Here is a 20,401-nt window from a genome sequence, read left to right on the forward strand (position 1 = left end):
GTTACATGTGCGATTGTTATTATCTGCAACCTGGTGTTTGCGAGGTAACTTGCTCAACAATTTAATTTAGAGCATAATTTTTAGATTTTTTATTCAAGACAGTTCATCTTGATAGGTTGGTTTAATTCACAATTGGTTTAGCAAAATAATTTATTGAGTGCCTCCACTTAATAGCTAAACTATTTATTATTAGAACAAAGTTATCTATATCGGTTTGATATACGTTATATACGAAAGTATGTTACATTCTCCCCTCAAAAGTGGTTCAGGGTCAGGAACCAAATAATTCCATCTTATTATTATTGTTATGCGGTGTATATTTTGATTAACACTATAACGCACAAAGGTTAGTTTCCAAAGTTGAGGAAGCAAGTTAGTGGGCGTTTGGACATAAGAATTGTAAAATTTCAAAATAGGGGGAAAATTTTTTTCAAGTGAAAATGTTATTTGAAATTTAGAGTTGTATTTGGACATGAATATAATTTTGGGTTGTTGAAGTTTTGTAAGTGATTTGAGTGAAAATTTTGAAAAACAGTTTTTTTATAGTTTTTCAATTTTTTTAAAATTTCCAAAATGCATCTTCAAGTGAAAATTAGAAATTTTATGAACAAACGCTGATTTCGAAAAAAAATAAATTTTTTTTGGAAAAAAGGAAAAAATTTCTTATGTCCAAACGAGCTCTTAGTTTTTCTAACATGAGGGGGAGACATGATAAACAGTTGAGAAAAAGTTACGTGGAATAAATTATCATTTGTACCTCTAGATCCTCGAAGATAATATGAACTTGAAGTTCATAAAAAGATAATTCATCTGCACTATATTGTAAAGCATGGCAGACGCATTTGCTGACCCAAAGAAAGTAACTATATTCTCACTGCAAATGCTCCTATTAGAATAAGTCCTGGAAGGACAAAGTCTATGATATGTTTAAAGCGTATAGACAAATCGGTTTCAAATAACATTCTTGATAAAGAAGATGAGCAAATGATCAAAATGATCATAATAAGAAGGCAAGTGACCTAGAAGATCACATGACATAACACTTAATAAAATCTCAGGAGAGATTCAGGTACCTGAAAGTATGAATGAAGAGATATCTATGTTATGTCTTTATGAGAAAAAAAATCCAATAGTAACATTCCCAACTGGAGTGCTTGGTCTTCATCACTGAAGATTGGTCATCTGTTTTACTTAAGATAAAAAACTTACAAATTATTTTAAAAGGAGACCTGAAAAGTGGAATAATAACCATACATCCATTATACACGGCACATTTTGTTCTTTGTTCTAAAATAGACCATTTTCTGACGAAAGTGGCTCATAATAACAGAAGCTCTATGTACTTTGATCATGGTCATCCTAAATCTCCACAACTATACACCAAAGCCTCCACAATCATGTGTATTCTAAGGACATTGTGCAGGAAAACATGATTTGTAGTCTCTCAAAATGACGGAAACCCAAGCTGTCATTTTCTCTTAAATCAGGAAAAAGATTTCTCATATATTCAAATCTTGCATAGAGCAGAGCATGAGCATGCTCGTGGCCAAATCTAGGAACCTTCTCCACCCTTCTCGTCCTCTGGATCGTAAGGCACCTCATGCCGAGGCCTGTTGTATTTCTCGCGCAGCTGCTTGATTGGTATGAAATCTCCAGCAGCATCCATCCCGAAGAATAAGAATGAGGTGTAGGGATGATCAAATCTATCCTACACACGTGTTCCATTTTTAACCAAGTTAGAGATCGAATAACAACTTCGTCTGTATTTTTAGATTGGCTGGATACATACCTTATCTGGTTCGCTGGGGGCCACTAAACTTTCCTCAGGAACTGCAAGATGAACAATTATCAGACTTTTCTAAGAGGTTGATATTTTACAATTCAACAGAGTATATGACCTTAGCTCAGACAAGATTATCTAATTATAAGAAATGCTTATTCATGGTGTCAAATTTCACTTACCATATGCAACTAACAGATTGGGATCTGTATGTACATCCACCAGCACCTGAAAACATGTCGAATCAAAGCTAAATAGGTCTGAAGTATTACATAAAGAAGAATATAACATGGAGCAGCAGCGCTTTCGGTCCCTCTAATGCAGCAAAATGCGAGCTGAAGTTTGAAATGTGGATTAGGATCAGGAACTTGCAGTATGCTTAAGAAGTTCTCTAAACAAACCCTCCTGCAGAGTTGACACGCCTTTTTTTTGGCCAGAAGACGCAAGTAAAGGAAAGTCAACAAGACAACCAGACTTTTGTTTGTACCACTAAAATGTTTCTCTGATGAAGCTCAAACAGATTTGCTCTGTACGGTATCATTCCGGCACCTTAACTCTAATATGAAAATTTTTCACAACTCAGAATCAATTTTTGAACTTGTTTGCACTTTTCCTAAAATGAGGGTCTAAAGGTAAAAGTACTTTTCTGTGTTTGTACTGCCAAGTGAGCCAGTGATGAAAAGTTGTCACGTATAGTTGATGCTACAGTAGCTAGTTACTGAGCAGTTGCTAGAGGACCACACCAAAGTTGGTAAATTATCAGGTCAATGGGGATAGACAACATCTCATAATTCCCACAAGATGATGAAACCAGGAAGTGGGACTTCTAGAGCATAAGCAGTAAATTAAACTTCAGATATAAGGAGGATAGTGGATTAGAACCTGAACAAGTAGTTGACGATTTGACATATGCAGTTTAAAAAAGTTATTTGGTCTTTTCTTCGGGATGTGGCTACAAAGTATCACTGACAATACCAGATCATGTTCAGAATTCAGATAGATGAATTGGATTGAGAATGGGAATGAGGTGATAAATCTTTGTTTGCAGCAGGAAACACGAAATTTATGTTAGAAGATCTAGGAAAAAACTGAATTTTTTTATCTGATAAAAAAATGCGAAAAACCTGATAAAATGGCTGATCAGGACCACGGCTCAACTTATCAACTTGAGCAGTTTCCATCCATGAACTTGATTCACAACACATTGGGTCCATCCCACATATTACACCACGATATCCTGAAGTCAGAAGATCAGGTTTCAATACTATAAACAACTTGAGCAACACTTACTAATCAAGCTGAATCTAGGGTTCCATAAATGTCAGTTAAGAGAACATATTTTCCCCAGAAGGAAGCAATATGTTGCCAAATGAATACTTATATCAACCTATACATTAAGACACTAGATATCCGTGCAAGTCGACTTGCACAGAAGGAAACATATTAGAGGCTCTTCCTGATCTTGTATCCTCAAAGGTCAAATTAGCAAAGGTTTGATCACTTTGTGAGGTTCAGTCCAGTAGTTCATGCAGTTTCAATAAAAAGAAAAATCCAATGGCTGGGAAATAATCATATTATCAAGATCCGATGATCCCACAAAGAAACTTCATACTAGGTTCTCAAATTATATATCACTTTTAGCTACAACTCAGTTATATGAAGAACCTAGCTGAACTTTTACATCATTTTTTTTAAAACATTGGAGTGTCTTTGAATTTTAAACAAGCTGTTCCTTCCGTTCCACCTTATAGACCTACCACAGAATTTTTATCCTTTTCTCCTCGTCAGCTTTACCATTTTTTCCCTTCAGTTCGTGTGCAAATAATGACAAGCATGATGATCATGCCTACTTTGACCCAAAAAGTATGCAAAACAAGCTTCTTGTTGAACCCAGTGTGCATAAAGTAACTTTCAGCTCAACAAAAATGTAGTATTAATTAGCTTTACACAGTTCATTTGCACCATGTAGTATTAACATAAAGAAACATTCCCCACTGACAACAGTTTAGGATACCCATGCCATAGACAAGTATCTGCCGCAACTTCTCCTAAATGATAAAACATTAATGTGCAAAACAAAACCTTAGTTAAAGCTTCCATACCAAAATTCTTGTGTCTCACTTTCTGGCCTAATCGAAATGCATATTCCACATTTACATAAGCCTGAGCTCTTATTGATGCAGTTAGAGATTCTGCCTCCAGTTTGGAAATTTCGTCTCGTAATTTAGCCGCCAAATCATAGTTTTCACTCTGAACTGCATTTTGCAGGTCTGCACTGGATGAAGCAAAAAGCTGATCAGAGGTAAGCTCAAGAGATGATGTCTTTGGAACATACTAAAGGTAGAATCTTCATAACCAGTTCGACTAATCCTTGAGATTCAGCACTCAAAGCTCATAAAAAAAAAGAGTGAGGATGCTTACCGTAGACGCAAGATGCTTATGGCCATATCTTGAGCTTCACTCTTTGAGGCCGATCCCCTTCTGGACTCCTGCTGCTTCAAAACCTCTGATTCCACCTTCATTAGCATATAAGAAGCGTGCCGATTCTAGTCAGTAAACAATTTTCGCTAATCCATTGGCTTGTCTTTCAGACATCCAAAATCCAATAAAATTACAGGAAGAACAGTGGCAACAGTTGCTTAATATTTTTAATGGAAAATCAGGTAAAAATGAGATGAAATAGGAAAATTAAGATCTCCATATTCCAACCTCAGTAAGCTTCTCTCTTAGTTGTTGTGCAATTTCATACTGCTCCACGTTCAAAGCATACTGTGAATAAAGCAGGATAGACAACTGGTGAAGCAACGGTTGAACACATACCAAATAAAACTACAACAAATCATAGAGCTAGATGGCAACCTGCACGCGTGTAGCCAGGTCCAGCTGGAAAAAGAACATCAAGATATCTTCATTGGCACTCTCACTACGCTCACAACCTGCTTCTGAGCCTTGATCGCCTCCTTTAAACAGCCATCCAGCTTGAGCTCTCAAATTTCTTGGCTTTAGCATATCAAAGTGGGTATAAAAGGACAAGCTTTTCCGACAATCATTCCAAACAAAATGACTTTCACCAAAACCAGTTGCGGCTTCTTTTATCTGTCCAAAATGCGTCCTCAGATAGGTGGATCCACAACCTCCGCAATATCTAGAAGTAGCAAGAGTACTCATTGACATAGTTTGCAGCATGTCTACTGTTCAGGATAACCCCTCCTTCACCTAACTCCTTCCTTTCTGTTCAATCTACTTCTGAAATACAGTTATTCTTTTTCAAAGTTTCAACTTCAGCATTTCTGTAGTCAATTTATGAAACTATATATTAGTACTGCCTTTTAGGGAAAAAAAAATAGCCTGGTGACCTGAGCTCCTGCTATGCGCGGGGTGAGGGAGAAGGACCGGACCACATCAGGTCTAAGGTATGCAGCCTTAACACGGCGGCAAGTTTTACCATTGCACCAATTATACCCTTCATACTGTCGTTTAGAATTTTACTTTTTTTAAAAGAAAAGGAGAACCCTTGTCAAAGCTTCACAAAAACCCTAAATATTTATCATTTTACAATACACCTCAATCCGAAACTAGTTTGAGTCGACTATATGAATCTTCTATATCATAACATAACTACATTAACATTCATTGAAAATGATTAAGCTAAAGAAAGAACTTCTAAATTGGAATTAGAGTATTTCTACAATTCAATTCTGGGAAACTAAAATCACATAACTGCCGTCTGCCTTGCATAATTAAAGTTCAAAAAATAAAAGAAAAACAGAATATATAATGTAAAATCTTATACCTCAGAGTTTAAGTATTTGTAACTGAATAAAATAATACTCACTAGCTGAAAGATCACTGGAGAAGAAGAACGGAGTTCCACAGCTCGAGGACTAGGCGTCTGAAAATGGGTGTTCACTGTTAATTGGCAATTGGTGTCCACTAAATTTCATGCTACCCCCCATTTATATTTTGTGTTTATTTTTTCATTCTTTTTTCAATCTCTGCCCCTTGTCTTTCCCAACTATGGAAGGGGTTGTATTTTTTAGAAATTTATTAAATCTGTATATATACTTTAATTTTGAACTCAATAAATTCAAAATCAACAAATTTCAAATTCTGACTCCGTATTACATAGATCCTTTAATAAAATTCCGCTGAAAAAATGGACGCGTATTTGTGTTTTACTGCAATGTTTAAACCATATTGTAATGCTAATTAGTTATATTTCAGTGGTCGTTACTCTTCTCATATGCTTAGCAAAGCATATTAGCCATTTTCTTTTGTTATTTTCAAGGTGTAATTGTTTTGTTGTACTTGTGGGGCTTTTTACTTGATAAAAAATTTACCCACAAAATAGATCTGAAGAATGGAAATTTTTTAACTGAAATTTATGTGAAGAAAATTAATTTCGGTTCTCTTATATGACACAATATTTTATTTCTGTTGAAGTTATTTTGTGTTTGGTTGTTAAAATCGTTCAGAATGTTTTTATTAGAAAAATTACACATTTAATGCGGAGAAACAACTTAGATCTAATCAGTTGATTTTATCAATATAGAATTGTTTTCAACCTGTTGCTCATAATCCCAGGACTTGCTATAACTTCCAGAGAGGACAATATGGTCAAGTTCATAGTAAAATATTTCAAAGATTACTACATATTCAATCAAATTATAAAAATAAATAATTACATGGAAAATGTTACATGAAGGGACTATTTATTGCCACACGAGACAAGACACATTGTTTCAATAAATAAATAAAATTACAAAGAAAAAAGAAATAAACAAATGCCACTAAATAACTACCTTGATATAAGAAAGATATAAAAGACAACAAGCTCATAGATTGCAAGTTGCTCCATATCAAGTTGCTCGTTGATAAACATATTTAGTTCTAGGATCCACTATTAGTCCCTTCCCTCCATTTACTTCCAAATCATGCCTGCAATCAAAAGATGAGTTGTAGTTCAAGTTCCCTTTACAAGAAGGGAGATTGATCGTTGCTACACAAGCAGATTCACGATTTAAACTTTGATCGATTCTATCTTTATGTTGCTACTGTTTAACCCATTGAACGTTTGAATTAAGGGTCCGGAGTTCAACATCTATCGAAATCTCAGTGTGTGTGTGTGGGGGGGGGGGGGGGGGTGCTCCATATCAAGAAACCCCATCTGCCTGAGACAATGGCAAACCTAATCCAAGATAGGCAAGTAGTAACTATTATCCCCACCCCACCCCCACCACAATTGAGCAAAAAACTACGGACAACGTCTGTAATGGCATGTTGCACTCAATCCTTGTTCATTTTGATGTGAAAAAAATGAGCGATAGAAGCATGATAACTTAACTGGAACACAAAATCTGGAATGGTTAGTTGTTCACGAGGAACATGACGGAATAGCTGTAGAAGACGATCAAGATATACTACTTTTTTCCACACCTGCAGAATAAATCACCAGTGACATGCTTTCAGAGAAAATGAAAGTTTGAGTTTATATACCAGTAATAATGGGATTAGTCAAAGGAAAAAAGATAAAAGGTCCTAAGCATATAAGTACCACATTATCGACAAAGAGTTGCAAAGCAAAAATTGCAGTCTTCAGTCCAAAGGTAGGGTGAAGAACATATATTGCCTGCTCCCAAAAAAAAACGAGATTTAGCAATAACAAAAAACCCGGGAGTAAGGTCCGGCTTCGGGGAACCATGGAAAACACAAGAGAAAAAGGGTGAAACCATTCATACATGAAGGTTACACTGGTGTTTCCGTCCAAGTATTTGTTGTAATCTCTTCATCCATCCCAGATCAGGTTGCCTGTTTTGATACAAAACAACAAAATGCGGAATCAACAATTTAACAGAAAAAGAATTGCCAAATTTGGAGTACAATGCAAAAGCTTAGCACCATCAAAGTGAGAAACACAGTTTCAATGTCACCTTTCCCTCTGATTTTGGTCAAAGACAACCAAATTGCCGAAGAAAAACAGATCAAAAACTTTATTAATGAGCTTTAGAAAAGGATTCTTTCAATGAATCAACCGCATGGAGCTCAGAGATTGAAGTAAGAGAAAGAAAAAAAAAAGGAAAAAAACAACAACTAAGTTTTACGCTTCGATCTTCAGCGCCAAACCAAACTAACACGGAGAGCTGTAGAAATGGATCCTAAAAGCAAAATGACAAGAAAAAGGAAAATATTGATGTCCGGCAATGCATGCACATTTGCGATCTAATTAACGGCCTAAATTATTGATTGTTTCACTTATACTAATCACACGGACATGAGCCAGTGAATATATGGGCCAGAAGATCATACTTACAATTGTAAAGAAGCTGCAGAATGAAAATACACGATAGAGTAAGGCTTCTGAATCAAAGGCTCGAATTCCTGACATGTGACAAGTAGAATAACTATTTACTGCCAAAATCATGCAAATTTTTTGAAGCAAAACTAATTATTGAATCACACAATTGCTATGGATAGAAGTAATTATCACTACCTTTACAACGTATAGAATAAATCTCTCAAGATCAAGGCATCTTAGCAGGAAATGTGCTCCCACAACTACCATAACTGGACGACCCTCACTATCAACCCCTCCTCGGTAACTGAAAACATAGTCAATGAGCAACTTAAGTTTAACATATACCAGGAAACACTTACCATCGATATGTTAATAATACTTCAGCTATCTATTACTCATGATAACCTTTTTTTGTAGCTAAATTATAGCCTGTTTGGCCAAGCGTTTTTTGGGGCCAAAAGTGCTTTTTTCCAAAAATTGAGGTGTTTGGCCAAGCTTTTAGAAGGAAAAAAGTGTTTTTGAGGGGAAGCAGAAGCAGTTTTTGAGAAGCAGAAAAAAGTAGCTTCTCTCCAAAAACACACTTTTCTGATAAGCACTTTTGAGAAAAATACACTTAGAAGCAGTTTTTAAAAGCTTGGCCAAAAACTAATTACTGCTCAAAAGTGCTTTTCAGATTAATTAGCCAAACATAAATTGCTTATCACCAAAATTACTTTTTTGAAAAGCACTTTTCAAAATAAGTTGATTTTAGAAGCTTGGTCATACATGCTATTAGTCATATTAATATCACAAAACCTTTGGATGCATTCGGGTAAAGGCAGATCTCGTCCTACTTTCACTCAATTCAAATGCATATCTGAGGCTCCAAACAGTTGGATATAGGTATTCTCATTTATTAGACAAAATCATGGACTAAAGAAAATCTGCTTACACGATTTTCATTTCTGCAATTTCTGAAAGATTAAGAGAATTTGCTTTTGCAAGATATCTAGAATGAAGGGAATATTCTTCTGCAGCTGATAAAGGAGGTCCCCCAAGGTCACCATATCCAAGCATTTTAAAGCAGTTCCAACTACTTTGCGCTTGAGCTGTTTTTTCCCATTGTTCTCTGCGTCGCTGGTCTGGGTCTTTGATCAGGGACATAAAAGCAGGATCCAAAAATAAACCCAAGTAGGACGAACTCCTGCTTGAGAAAGCTTCGTTAGTCGGGCTTACTGATATATATATATAAAAGGCATATGCTGCGCAAATAATATTTCTTGCTGTTTTAAGATATTCAGAGAAGATATATAACGAGATATCTTTATCTGTTTAAGCATAAGCCTTCATTTCTTGCTCCAGGCCAAGAGAGAGAACTTCCACCATCAAAGCAGTTAATCAAGTGGAATGCAAGCTACTTTTCTAGTAAAATATTGGTGGAAAAGTTCATCCAATTATAACTCAGAGAATGCAGCACTGTGCTCAACTACAAAACTGCTTAATCCCACCTAAATAATGCTTGGATACAGAAAGCCCTTTCTGCTTATTACCCAAGTCTCTATCAATCATCGAAAAACATGTCATTTGATTTAGCATCTTCATTCCTGGAAAGTTCAGACTTCAGTCATAGATTTAGGTTTATGATTTATCTGTAAAGTATGAGGGTTAATTACTTTGTTTCAAATAAAAAGTTGAAAGGTAATGATATCATAAAAAGACAGCGCAAAAGCTTGGGGCCACAATGAGCTATTCTTTACGTAAATAAAAATTTCTTTTGTCAATTTCATCCTACTATCACACACATAGATTTCAAAAAGTTGGAGGGAGATATGAGCAATGAAACCATATCTGAGTTCTGACCAACATTAACACTTCAACTGAATATCCTGCAAACCCACTGTTCATATGATATATGGTGTGGTGAACTGCTTAAATCCGTCACTAACCTTCTCGACAAACCAATATTACTGGCAGACAGATCAACAGAGGCTTCGGGGGTCCTTGGACTAGAAACTTTTGCATTAGGCAACGGTTTTATTCTTATTTTACGCTCGGCAGTAGTTGTCTCTCCATTCTCATCCCCAACATCTGCAGGAAGTTTTAAACGGGCAATTTCCTCCTCATGATTATCCCGAGGGAAGTAGAGAGGAAGCAATCTGCAAAATTAAGATACAGTAGAAATTCATGCACACCCTCAAGTATATAGCAGAAAACAATGTACAAAGTATACCTTTTATATATCTCTGTATCGGATGACGTAGTTGTACAGAAAACAACTGCCTCTATTTTATCTTTCTGTTTCTCAAGAAACCGTCGTACCGTTCCTAAGCAAAGTATAAAAAGATGGAGTCTAATAAGTGGCAGATAACACATAAAAAGCAAATAGTTGACACATTAAGGAATCTTTCAGATGGAGATATCATAGATTTTTACAGACTCAGCACAGAAAGAAATATCTTTATCTTTAACTTGAAAATCAAAACAAACAAATAAGCACTTGATTTTGAAAACAGAGAGGATCTCACTTATTGCAACATGAGCAGCTGGTTCTCGCGGATAATTTTTGGCTTCGGTATATATACAGCCCATAGCAATGCTGCACCACATAATTCAACACAGTAAGTTGCATTTTAAATTATTGAACCCTAAAATCAAAATGAAATCAAGGGACTGACTCTTCCTTTTTCCTTTTCAATACACAAAATCACGGCATTAATAATAACCGCAGAATATATGACCATTAGACAACCTCTGTAGCCCATTTTCTATAAGAAGTTCAAGGCAAGAGCGATAGCAATGACTTAGAGCATTCTCGGCAGCAGTGTGGTATTTTACCGCATATTTTGGACCAACAGTGTGAATGACCCTCCTGCACATGAAACACAATCAGAAGTATGTCAAAGGCTTATGATTATGCTGCATTTATTCCCATGCTAAAATTGTGATTAAATATCATGAACTGAGTTCAAAGAGAAAGAGAGAACTAAATATTTCTTTTTCTTTTTAATACCTTAATTAACTGTAATGCATGCTAGTAGCTAAAAACGGTGATACAAAGCAACTATTACTACTACTACTACTACTCAACACCCAGTTATCACCATTTAAATAATAAATTGTTATCTGAGAAGTGTCAAGAGAAGATTATGGGGCTCAACGACTTCAATTCTCATCAGTTTCTCTGGAAAAAAAAATTATAGTAAGACATAATGGCATTGAATTGAGATAGGTAGTACTGCCTCCTTACCATGTCATCGAAAAACATGATTGAAGATTTATTTAAATTCTCACAGAATCAGATCCTTATTTAGATTATCCAACACAAGTAGGATCACATTGTTTGTGATTACGAAATTTCTTATCAGTATGTCAGATATCATTGCAACTTGGCTTCCATATAACAATTCCATCACAAACTCATACACTACGTAGTATGAAGATTCCGGTGAAGTAGACAAGGTCAGGATATCCCTGAATGGTATGCAGGTCATACCTCAATGTCCACACGCTTTTTCGTTTTTTCCTACTGAAGACCAGCTTAGATAGGTTCACAGTTTCCACCTCTATATTCTCTTGCTTTTACTATAAGAATATACTTGAAAAGTGGATATCAAGGGAAGCAACTAAATTTCCCACGGATATCTCCAGATACGCCCGTCCATAGATGTGATACCATGATCGTTGAAGGGATTAAAAGGGGTCAAAAATCATATGGAAGAAAGTACTCAAAAACACAATGTCTTTGAATCCTTTTTGACTTAGCGAATAACATAACACAATTTCTTAAAAAGTCCATGATTTGTCCTATAAGACAAATAATTGAGTACTGGAATAAACAAGGCTCAGATGGAGTAGAATAAATATAGAGTGTTCACATAGCCGACTTCGACTAGTTTGGGATTTAAGCGCAAATGTTGTTGCATATGTAAAGATAAGGTATTGCAGATCAACTAACGAAGAATTCAGTTATAAACCTACTCAACAATAGTGCATCGAGTTGATAAAATAACCCAACATCACACACCTAGCAGGAAGATCATAAGCATTGGTAACTTTCGCCATTCCTGTCCGGCAGCCTCCCTATGAAGCAAAGTAAACCATCCATATCTTTCTAGTGTCAGTATCATAAGTTGAATTAAAGGGTAAAAAGTTGGGAAAAGTGTTATATAACATCCTTAGGATAGAATAAACAGAAAGTAAAAAATAAAATGTAAAGAAACTGTTTGAAGTTCAAATGGTTGCCACAAGTTATGCTTCAGACCCTATTTGCGAACCAGTTCAGGAAATAAGTAATGTTGAGGAGAAAACATAAAAGAAAAATGTGGAAAACATATGCACACACAGGGGAATGTACCAGAGTAGCACATTCTTCTGCAAGACCAGGTCCAGCTGCAGCATGCAATCCAGGGCTGCTGTGTGCTTCATCTAAGTTCTGTTTACCACAAAATATAAGTATAATTGTCAACAATTCCACTGACAGCAAAGGCGGTTTCTTGATGTAGGCAACTAGCAAATTTGCATGGCTATCTGCATTTCTAAAAATATTCTTATCGAAATTGCACAAAATAAAACAAGCGCAGCCATAACTAATCCAAAGGTATGTATGGAACAATTTAGTTGTCACCTTGGTCAGAGAAACACAGGGTATATACTCCCATAACGGTATATAACCTACATCTACATGCTTCACTTTCTAGGTTCTTCCGCGGTGGTGATAAACTTGCAAAGTAGAAAGAGAACACAAATTTGAATAAATATTTTAACCCCCCCCCCCCCCCCCCCACAGACACACTGTTAGTGGAATCAACATACTTCCACTTATACCACTTTTTATGGATAAAGTACTCGAAACCTACTTTCCCCATCCCTTGAAAGAAATAGAAACAGGATTGAAAAATATTCCTCCTTTTTGGATATTTACAGTTTTAGCTCAAATAAAAGCACATTAACTTTAAGCATCTCCTACTCAATACAGCATTTAAGACACACAAACAAGCTACTTGGAACTCAAAATTTTCAAAGAAAACCAAAAATCTTCTGCTAATCTGTTGGCTACAAGTTTATGTTTTTGCCACCATTCAGATGGATAGATACAAGCAAAAAAGCTATTTGATCCCTTAGTCTCCACATTAAAAAAATAAATATGCACATAACTCATCAACATAAGAAGTAAGTACTACCCAAGTCAACAAACCACATCAAAATAAATACAAAGAAAATGCGAAAAAAGTTACTTCTCACCTCATTTGTAGAGTTAACAACAGCATCTACCTCAAGATTCCAGGGGTCTCCTCTCCACAGGTATATCTTGGAGTTAACCTCATGATCTAACGGAAACTTGGAAACCATACCGTTTGCATTTCCCTCAGAACCAGAAGCAGACGACAAAGGATCTGGATAGTCGGAATTAGGATCTTCATTCTCATACAAGTACCTAATGTCAGAATCAATCCATCGTGGAACTTGGTCTAGTGTCACCACAGAATCTCCACTATCACTAGGCACCCCACCTCGGGTAGTAGTTGCTACAGGCCGATACATAATTTGCTTCTCCTAACTCCACTTTCACTTCCTATTCCTTCATTACAGCTAAAGTCAAACACATACTGAAATCTGACTAACCCCACGTGAATTCCGCTAAGAGAAATGAATTCCCTGGAAAGAACAGAATGTATTACACAACTTTGTATACAGGACACAATTACCATTAATAATTAGGCTGGATATAGGCATAACTTCCAATAAAAATCGAATCTTTACATCTAAAATAACTCATCTTACTGAACTAACCCTCAATTCCCATATATTCAATGAGAAAATACATTATTAATACTACATCAAAATCAAGAACCATGACATTTTAGCTATTTGCCAACTATTAATTGGCATTTAAATCAACCCCATTTAAAATTAAATCAAGAAATTATATAATTGAATAAAGTTTACAAAATTAGAACCTCAATAAAGCCTATACCTACAGAACCCAATTTAGAAGTTCTTCCACAGATTCAAAATAACAGATTAACACAAACAGAGAAAAAAAGAAAAAAATTACTAATACATATCGAGAATATGATTTAAAAAAAAACACATAAATTATATGCATGTATTGAAAATTCAAATAGAAAAAAAAAATTACCTGTAAATTGAGGGAATTGTGCTGGAGGGAAGAAGGTGGGGTCCTAATGAGCTAAACGCAAAATAAGACTCCCTTAGGAGATGGGGGAGTGGATTTGCTAATTTGTGGAATATTTTTATCTTAACTTATTATTTTTGGGTGGTTTTTGTCATTTTCTATTCTTGTAAGTGAAATAAATTTTCTTTCTTTTGTCAGGGTTTCGTTAAAGGACCTTTGTGGATATTCCTTTATTTTACTTTCCCCCTATAGTTTTTTTTCTTTCTCAGTTGACCTTTTGAGCAAAGGAAAAGGAAAAAGCAAGTGAGGATTGAATCGCTTGTAGTTGTATAGAAAAGAACAAAAAGATTATGGTGGAGTCAACCTATTAATGTCAATATAACGGGAGGTTATTTATCAAAATAAGAATTGTTAATGATAATTTTATAGCGTACAATAAAGATTATAATCAATCATTACTTTTCGTCACGACCAACTTTCCATATATGCATGGGATTGATGACGATGTGATATTTATATGCAAGTAATTTGGTAAAAGAAGATGAAAAAAAATTAAGAATGACTAAGCTTCTGGCTCTGATTCTATACTGGTTACAGTATTTCCTCTCTATTTTGTTACTCTTTGATTTTCAAAATTTTATATCTTTTTTATTTACTTTAAATATAATATATATATATATATATATATATATATATATATATATATATATATATATATACACACAAAGGGCCAGAATCATTAGGTTTTAGATATGTTAACAGAAGTAGATTTTAATTAATACATTGAACATGATAGATGTTTGACCAAAAAGTGTAATCTTTCGGTTAAAACAATTTAATTTATATAATAATGGGTTAAACTTAGTTAATAATAATATCTCTAGATGTTATTTTCAAAAAGGTGACTAATGTTGGTCAGATCGGGTGGAGGATTAACAACAATATGCATTAATTATTCCAAAAAATATGAGCAATAGTGTAGTACTCGCTAGCAATAAATAATAATAAATGTCATTCGAGTAAATAGGAGTGATTCACCCAATAAAGTATGAACTAGTTGATTATCCCTCCTCCTGACAACGATGAGTGACAGACAAATCCCAAAATGTTCGAATTATTCTCGGATCTGATGGAAGGGTATGGGATAATACGAACGAGAATCTAGATGAAAAAGTAGTGTTTGTATCTTTTTAAGAGAGAGAAAGAATCTTCAATCAAAAGTTTGTTCTTGTTAAAATGAATATCACGTGTCTTACACTATTGTCTCATTTTCTATTTATATGAGACATTTTCTTAACAAACCCTAATAGTACAAGTGCAGAGAGTATCCACTAGAATATTATCTTTAATATCCTATTTCGAAAACTAGCCGTTACAGCTTTGCTACCGGTGCTCGACCTCGACCCTTGTTGATATCTCGGCCACGAACCTCGTTGCTTCCTGGTCGACCTCGACTGATGACGGCTTGAAGACTCTTCCTTTGCATTCTTGAAAGAGTTGTCTTGTCTCAAATATTCTAGGGCAGATTTTGACTTATACAAAAGAGTTGTATTATAACTGGGAGTCCCAACTTGTTCCAACCAACATTTCATTATGAAAGCTCTTAAATAATAAAGAAAATTATTCATCAAAGGCATTCAATCTCTTCCTATTCACGAACTCTATTACCCAGCTTCATTGTCTTTTATATCCAATGACAAAAAAAAAATTATTAAAATCACACGTCTTAACAAGAAACCATAGCTGAATAAAATAGTCTTGTTACTTGCTATCAAATTTAGCTCAGAAAAATGATGTTTTAGAAGAAAGCAGTAGGTGCAAAAGCTTCATAACTAATATCAATATGCACTCTCAAGTTCATATATAGTTTTCTAATGTAATATATCTACAAGCTATTGAACAATAACAGAATGGCCCTTGACATATTCTACTGCTAATACTAATAGCTTCTGATCATCTGATATCTTGAGGCTCAATTAAACTCCCGGTCTCTGCAGAAAAATAACGCGAAGTTTCACCATTAAGGTTGATGCTCTACTCTTTGCATCATCCATTTGCATTCTTGAAAAATTTGAAGAGTATATATTCGAACCAACACTGGCGATAAAGGGTACATTTTAGTTGCGCGTTCATTCTACTCCTGCCTTCTGCTTCAACATGGCAATGAAGCTGTCTCTTTCTTCTGGTGTCATTCCTGCTGTAGAGCAATCTCCAACTCCCCACTCAGCTCCTCGTAGGCAATACTTGTCTTCAATTGATTTTTTGTTCCTGAAAATCACACAACTAAGTACCACTGGTTGTTGCTAGTATGTGATTTAAGTCAGTTCTTTGCACGTATACTTCAAGAAACTTCGAAAGACAACATGTCATAGCTTTTGAAAACGCAAACACTTGCAAGATGCAACCTTAAGAGAGCGATATGGTCCAAAGAAGGTTCCATTGAATCCCCTCCATCAAAAAATTATGCTTTGCATAACGTATGTATATATACCCAAAAAAAAGTTCATATACAAGACCGTCCTCCTACATTGTCCCCTAATAGAGTATACTTAAGAAAGTAGTTTCCAGGGTCAACCTATTTAACTGCACGCCAGACCACTAAGTGATGAGACCACTCATAAGAATAAGACGTTCAACTCCCTAAAATACGTGTAATTGAGAGGAGATAGAGTTCGTAGGGGGATCATCTGCAGCAGACGGCCTACTCCCCCGTAATTGACCCTAAGCTCGGGGGAATCGGTTGATCAACTATATATATATATATAGAGAGAGAGAAGTTACTAGTGTAGCACAAATGTGGCTAAAAATTGCTTTTGGTTTCACGTTGAAACCCCTTACGTGAAACCCCAAAGTGCGGTATTCTTGCATTTTTGTGAATCCCCTTGTTAAAATTCCTAACTCATCTACTGCCTATTACAGTTAATCATTACCACGGGAAAATGAACTGAATAAAAGTCAGTCAACCCCCCTCCAAGCAAAGCGGATCAAATCACTACTAGAAACAAATACAATAGTGAAAATCTCCGAGTTTAAAATAACCATATTTTGAGAATATTGGCATAAAAAATGTGAGAAGTGCAATATGATCTTGTGGCTTCTGTAACAAAAAAGCTAGTCATTTTGAAGGAACAGTCAAAGCAATGAAAGGAAATTACTTCTCTTTGTTTTGCTTGGATTTCTCAAGTAACTGTTTAAGCAGGGGCGAGTCTTTGAATTTCGCATCAAGTTCTGCATACCTTTTCTGATTATCATCTGCAAAAAGGATCAACTTCTGCATATCATCTTAATGCATAATGTCAGCAGAATTTTTTTACGATGTTATTTATGAACATACCATTCCACCGATTAAGAAAATCAATCTGAGGTAATTCAGGGCCAGGAACTGATTCTATTCCGGTTGAACCCGAAAGAAATCCAGCATTAGCTGCAATTAAAACACAACTACATCTCAATTAGCCTTCAAGCAGTGACAACCGGAAAAAACGAATTTCGGATTCTGATATTGTTTGAGATATTCTGTATGTCCATGAGAATTCAGTGACATAAATTTCCATAGCATCTCAAGTTTATATCAATCCGTCTAGCTAAACATGTACACTTCCTAAAATACCAGAACTTATCAGTAGCATTTAGCAGTTAATAGACATGATAAAGCACATTTGAGACCAAACTTCTCCATTTGCATAATAACATTTTCTGTTTTCTTGAGTCTTGAATTGTTTAGATGGTTCGGGCACGTGAAAAGGAGAGGCACGATGCCCCAGCAAGAAGGTGTGAGAGGTTGGTCTCGGAGGGTCTAAGGAGAAGTAGAGGTAGGCCGAAGAAGTATTGGGGAGAGGTGATTAGGCAAGACATGACGATTCTCTAGCTTACCGAGGACATGACCCTGGATAGGAAGGAGTGGAGGTTGAGAATTAAGATAGAAGGTTAGGTAGCCGAGCGTTGTCCTTGCTCGTTCCAGTAGTTTTAATGCATTCCTCAGTGGTAATCTTGTATCTTCTTATCATTAGATTTCTGTTATTGTTTATTGTTTCTTTCGCTTCAGTTTTCTGTTTGGTTTGCTAGGGTTGTTGCTTGCTGTTACTCCTTCCTCTCTATCTTTCCTGAGCCAACGGTCTCCCGAAAATAACCTCTCTATCTTCTCCAAGTAGGGGTAAGGTCTGCGTACGCTCTACCCTCCCTAGACCCCACTAGTGCGATTATACTGGGTTTGTTGTTATTGTTGTTGAGTCTTAATATTGTTCAATAGCATTTTTCTGATTTGATATTAGCTGAAGTTTCTGCTATTGACGTAAGATCTTCATTGATAAGTAGTAAATGAAAAAACAAAAGAAACATTCAATACAAAGAAAGCTAGGCTATCTTAAACCTGAGTTGATCATTGTTCCCATTTGGACCAATATAGTGTCAAAGGTCAAAACGCAGATGATAGAATATAATCCCTCAAGTGACGATTCAGTAATGTAAAAATCATTTATATACAAGTAACCATCCATAAAAAGTGGAATATTCAACCTGAAAATATTATGCACGTTATTTGCGAGATGGTGGAGCCAGTATTTTAACTTTATGAGTTCTGAATTTTAAAACGACAACTTCAAATATTTATGACTGGGTTGTAGATTTAATCTTTACCCATAATTAATAAATTTTTTAACACAAAATACACTGTTTGAGCAAAAGTTATTGAGTTCGACCGAACCCATAGCTCGGCTTCTGCCTCCGCCCTTGTTATCTGATACAACAGATTAAAATACACTAATAATGTAATTTTTCTTTAAAATATAAGTGCATGTATGTTGAATCCAAAAATAAACCCAAGACACCAAGCTATTTGCTTCCCTAAGTCAGCTCCGGTGCACTAAGCTTCCGCTATGCGCGGGATTTGAGGAAGGGTCGGACCACAATGGTCTTTGCTTCCTTGTAACTAGCAACAAGAAAAAAACTTCTTGTTGCTACCAAATCTCAACATTCAAGAATTCGAAAAACTTCTCTTATAATATTCCTCTATATCCATTCCACTTAGTTTCAAAGGGTCTCGGAAAAATCACATCTAAAGGCAGCCCGGTGTATTAAACTCCCTCTGTGCGCGGGTCGAGAAGAGCCCGACCACTATCGTATGCAGTGCAAGAGGCTGTTTACACCGCTCGAACCCATGACCTCCTGGTCACATAACTTTAATGGTTACGACAAGGCTCCCCTTACTCAGAAAAATCACAATAGGAAGATAACAAAAGAGGCAAAATAAGGTAACCAAGATTACATTACCAGGAGAGGAGCAGAGAAGAATAGCAAGGCAAGCAGAAAGTGGAACAAATGAATTCTGAAAATTGAAGTTGTGAGAAGGCAATGGAGGTGAATAAGAGAGAAGATGGGGAGCTTTTCTAAGGGAAGCAGCAACAGAAGTTTGAGTTGGTTTTGTTCTAAATCCGTGGAAAACTGATTGGAGTGGCTGAGGATTGAAGCTAGTTGATGGGAATTGCTTAATTGTTGATGCCATTGGAGAAATATGTGTAGTCATTCTTCTGCTTTTGCTCTTACTTCAGCAAAAGTAGAAGATAGGGAAGTTGAAGAAACAAACGGTCATCATTTAATTTCAATGGAAATGAAGTGGTAGTTGACTTGTTGGGCTTGGGCCATCATTTTCTCGTTGTGTCGTTTCAAAAAGAAAATTTATATAAATGTCACAGTTTAAAAGAAATATAATAAATTCATACCATGAAATTCAATATTACAGTTGTAACAGTAAAATATTTATATTTATAGCACACAGTCCCATTAAAATAGGAATATTAATTATTAATCTCTAAACATAAGCAATTTGAATGGAAAGTCAATAATGTTTTGTACAAAAATCATATTTTTTTTTTCTCTTTATCTATTAGCTTTCCTTCTTTTTCTTCATCTTCTTAATTTTATTTTCTGTCAAAGCCAATATATTTTCTAAATTTATTCCATTCGTTTTCTTTTTAATTATCTTTCTTAAGTTTTTCTCTCCCTTCTTTCTTCCTTTCTTAACATAAAGATCTTACTTCGATAATAATATACGTTAATATATACAAAATGTATATAAAATAATATATATATTGAATTAACACATATAAAATATATAAAAAATATACATAAAAAATATATCTTCAATTAAGATGACACTTAGACATGTGAAATATACATAAAAAATATATCTTAAATTTAATTAAGATGGCATATA

The 20,401-nt window shown here is 35.3% G+C and overlaps 3 protein-coding genes across 5 annotated transcripts; all 3 read right to left on the reverse strand.

The window, feature by feature from the left end:
* Positions 1–1,080: 1,080 nt before the first annotated feature.
* LOC104111108 (clp protease adapter protein ClpF, chloroplastic) lies at positions 1,081–5,765 on the reverse strand. 3 transcript variants are annotated; one of them, XM_009620715.4, is made up of 9 exons: positions 5,616–5,765; positions 4,640–5,070; positions 4,490–4,549; positions 4,202–4,296; positions 3,883–4,055; positions 2,905–3,017; positions 1,963–2,008; positions 1,790–1,830; positions 1,081–1,708 (listed from the first exon to the last, which is right to left on the reverse strand). In XM_009620715.4, exons 2-9 carry the CDS (start codon positions 4,964–4,966, stop codon positions 1,553–1,555), a joined length of 1,011 nt encoding a protein of 336 aa, XP_009619010.1. In that variant the 5' UTR covers positions 4,967–5,070; positions 5,616–5,765; the 3' UTR covers positions 1,081–1,552. The 3 variants fall into 3 exon arrangements, with proteins under 3 accessions (XP_009619010.1, XP_009619011.1, XP_018631436.1); XM_009620716.4 differs by having other exon boundaries at positions 4,640–5,026; positions 5,616–5,741; XM_018775920.3 differs by having other exon boundaries at positions 5,574–5,741.
* Positions 5,766–6,394: 629 nt separating this feature from the next.
* On the reverse strand, positions 6,395–14,350 carry LOC104111107 (uncharacterized). Its single transcript, XM_009620713.4, has 15 exons — positions 14,194–14,350; positions 13,296–13,709; positions 12,409–12,486; positions 12,079–12,134; positions 10,804–10,923; positions 10,580–10,650; positions 10,285–10,378; positions 10,001–10,210; positions 9,007–9,258; positions 8,271–8,379; positions 8,091–8,158; positions 7,519–7,588; positions 7,335–7,409; positions 7,125–7,216; positions 6,395–6,718 (listed from the first exon to the last, which is right to left on the reverse strand). Exons 2-15 carry the CDS (start codon positions 13,593–13,595, stop codon positions 6,640–6,642), a joined length of 1,674 nt encoding a protein of 557 aa, XP_009619008.1. The 5' UTR covers positions 13,596–13,709; positions 14,194–14,350; the 3' UTR covers positions 6,395–6,639.
* Positions 14,351–16,002: 1,652 nt separating this feature from the next.
* On the reverse strand, positions 16,003–19,765 carry LOC104111106 (uncharacterized). Its single transcript, XM_009620712.4, has 4 exons — positions 19,459–19,765; positions 17,525–17,614; positions 17,346–17,442; positions 16,003–16,458 (listed from the first exon to the last, which is right to left on the reverse strand). Exons 1-4 carry the CDS (start codon positions 19,709–19,711, stop codon positions 16,320–16,322), a joined length of 579 nt encoding a protein of 192 aa, XP_009619007.1. The 5' UTR covers positions 19,712–19,765; the 3' UTR covers positions 16,003–16,319.
* Between the last annotated feature and the right edge of the window lie 636 nt (positions 19,766–20,401).

The sequence above is a fragment of the Nicotiana tomentosiformis genome, chromosome 10 (genome assembly GCF_000390325.3).
Source record: "Nicotiana tomentosiformis chromosome 10, ASM39032v3, whole genome shotgun sequence".
NCBI classification, from domain to species: domain Eukaryota; kingdom Viridiplantae; phylum Streptophyta; class Magnoliopsida; order Solanales; family Solanaceae; genus Nicotiana; species Nicotiana tomentosiformis.

Coding starts and splice junctions, on each gene's coding strand:
- LOC104111108 (XM_009620715.4), bottom strand. CDS start 4,966: ATGCTGCAAACTATGTCAATGAGTACTCTTGCTACTTCTAGATATTGC. Junction 4,056..4,201: donor ATAAGCATCTTGCGTCTACG/GTAAGCATCCTC, acceptor TGCTTCATCCAG/TGCAGACCTGCAAAATGCAG. Junction 3,018..3,882: donor AGTGAGACACAAGAATTTTG/GTATGGAAGCTT, acceptor TTCTGACTTCAG/GATATCGTGGTGTAATATGT.
- LOC104111107 (XM_009620713.4), bottom strand. CDS start 13,595: ATGTATCGGCCTGTAGCAACTACTACCCGAGGTGGGGTGCCTAGTGAT. Junction 12,135..12,408: donor CAGAAGAATGTGCTACTCTG/GTACATTCCCCT, acceptor TTTGCTTCATAG/GGAGGCTGCCGGACAGGAAT. Junction 6,719..7,124: donor ATTCCAGATTTTGTGTTCCA/GTTAAGTTATCA, acceptor TTTTGATTGCAG/GCATGATTTGGAAGTAAATG.
- LOC104111106 (XM_009620712.4), bottom strand. CDS start 19,711: ATGACTACACATATTTCTCCAATGGCATCAACAATTAAGCAATTCCCA. Junction 17,443..17,524: donor TTTTCTTAATCGGTGGAATG/GTATGTTCATAA, acceptor TCCTTTTTGCAG/ATGATAATCAGAAAAGGTAT. Junction 16,459..17,345: donor TCCAAGCAAAACAAAGAGAA/GTAATTTCCTTT, acceptor TGTGATTTTCAG/GAACAAAAAATCAATTGAAG.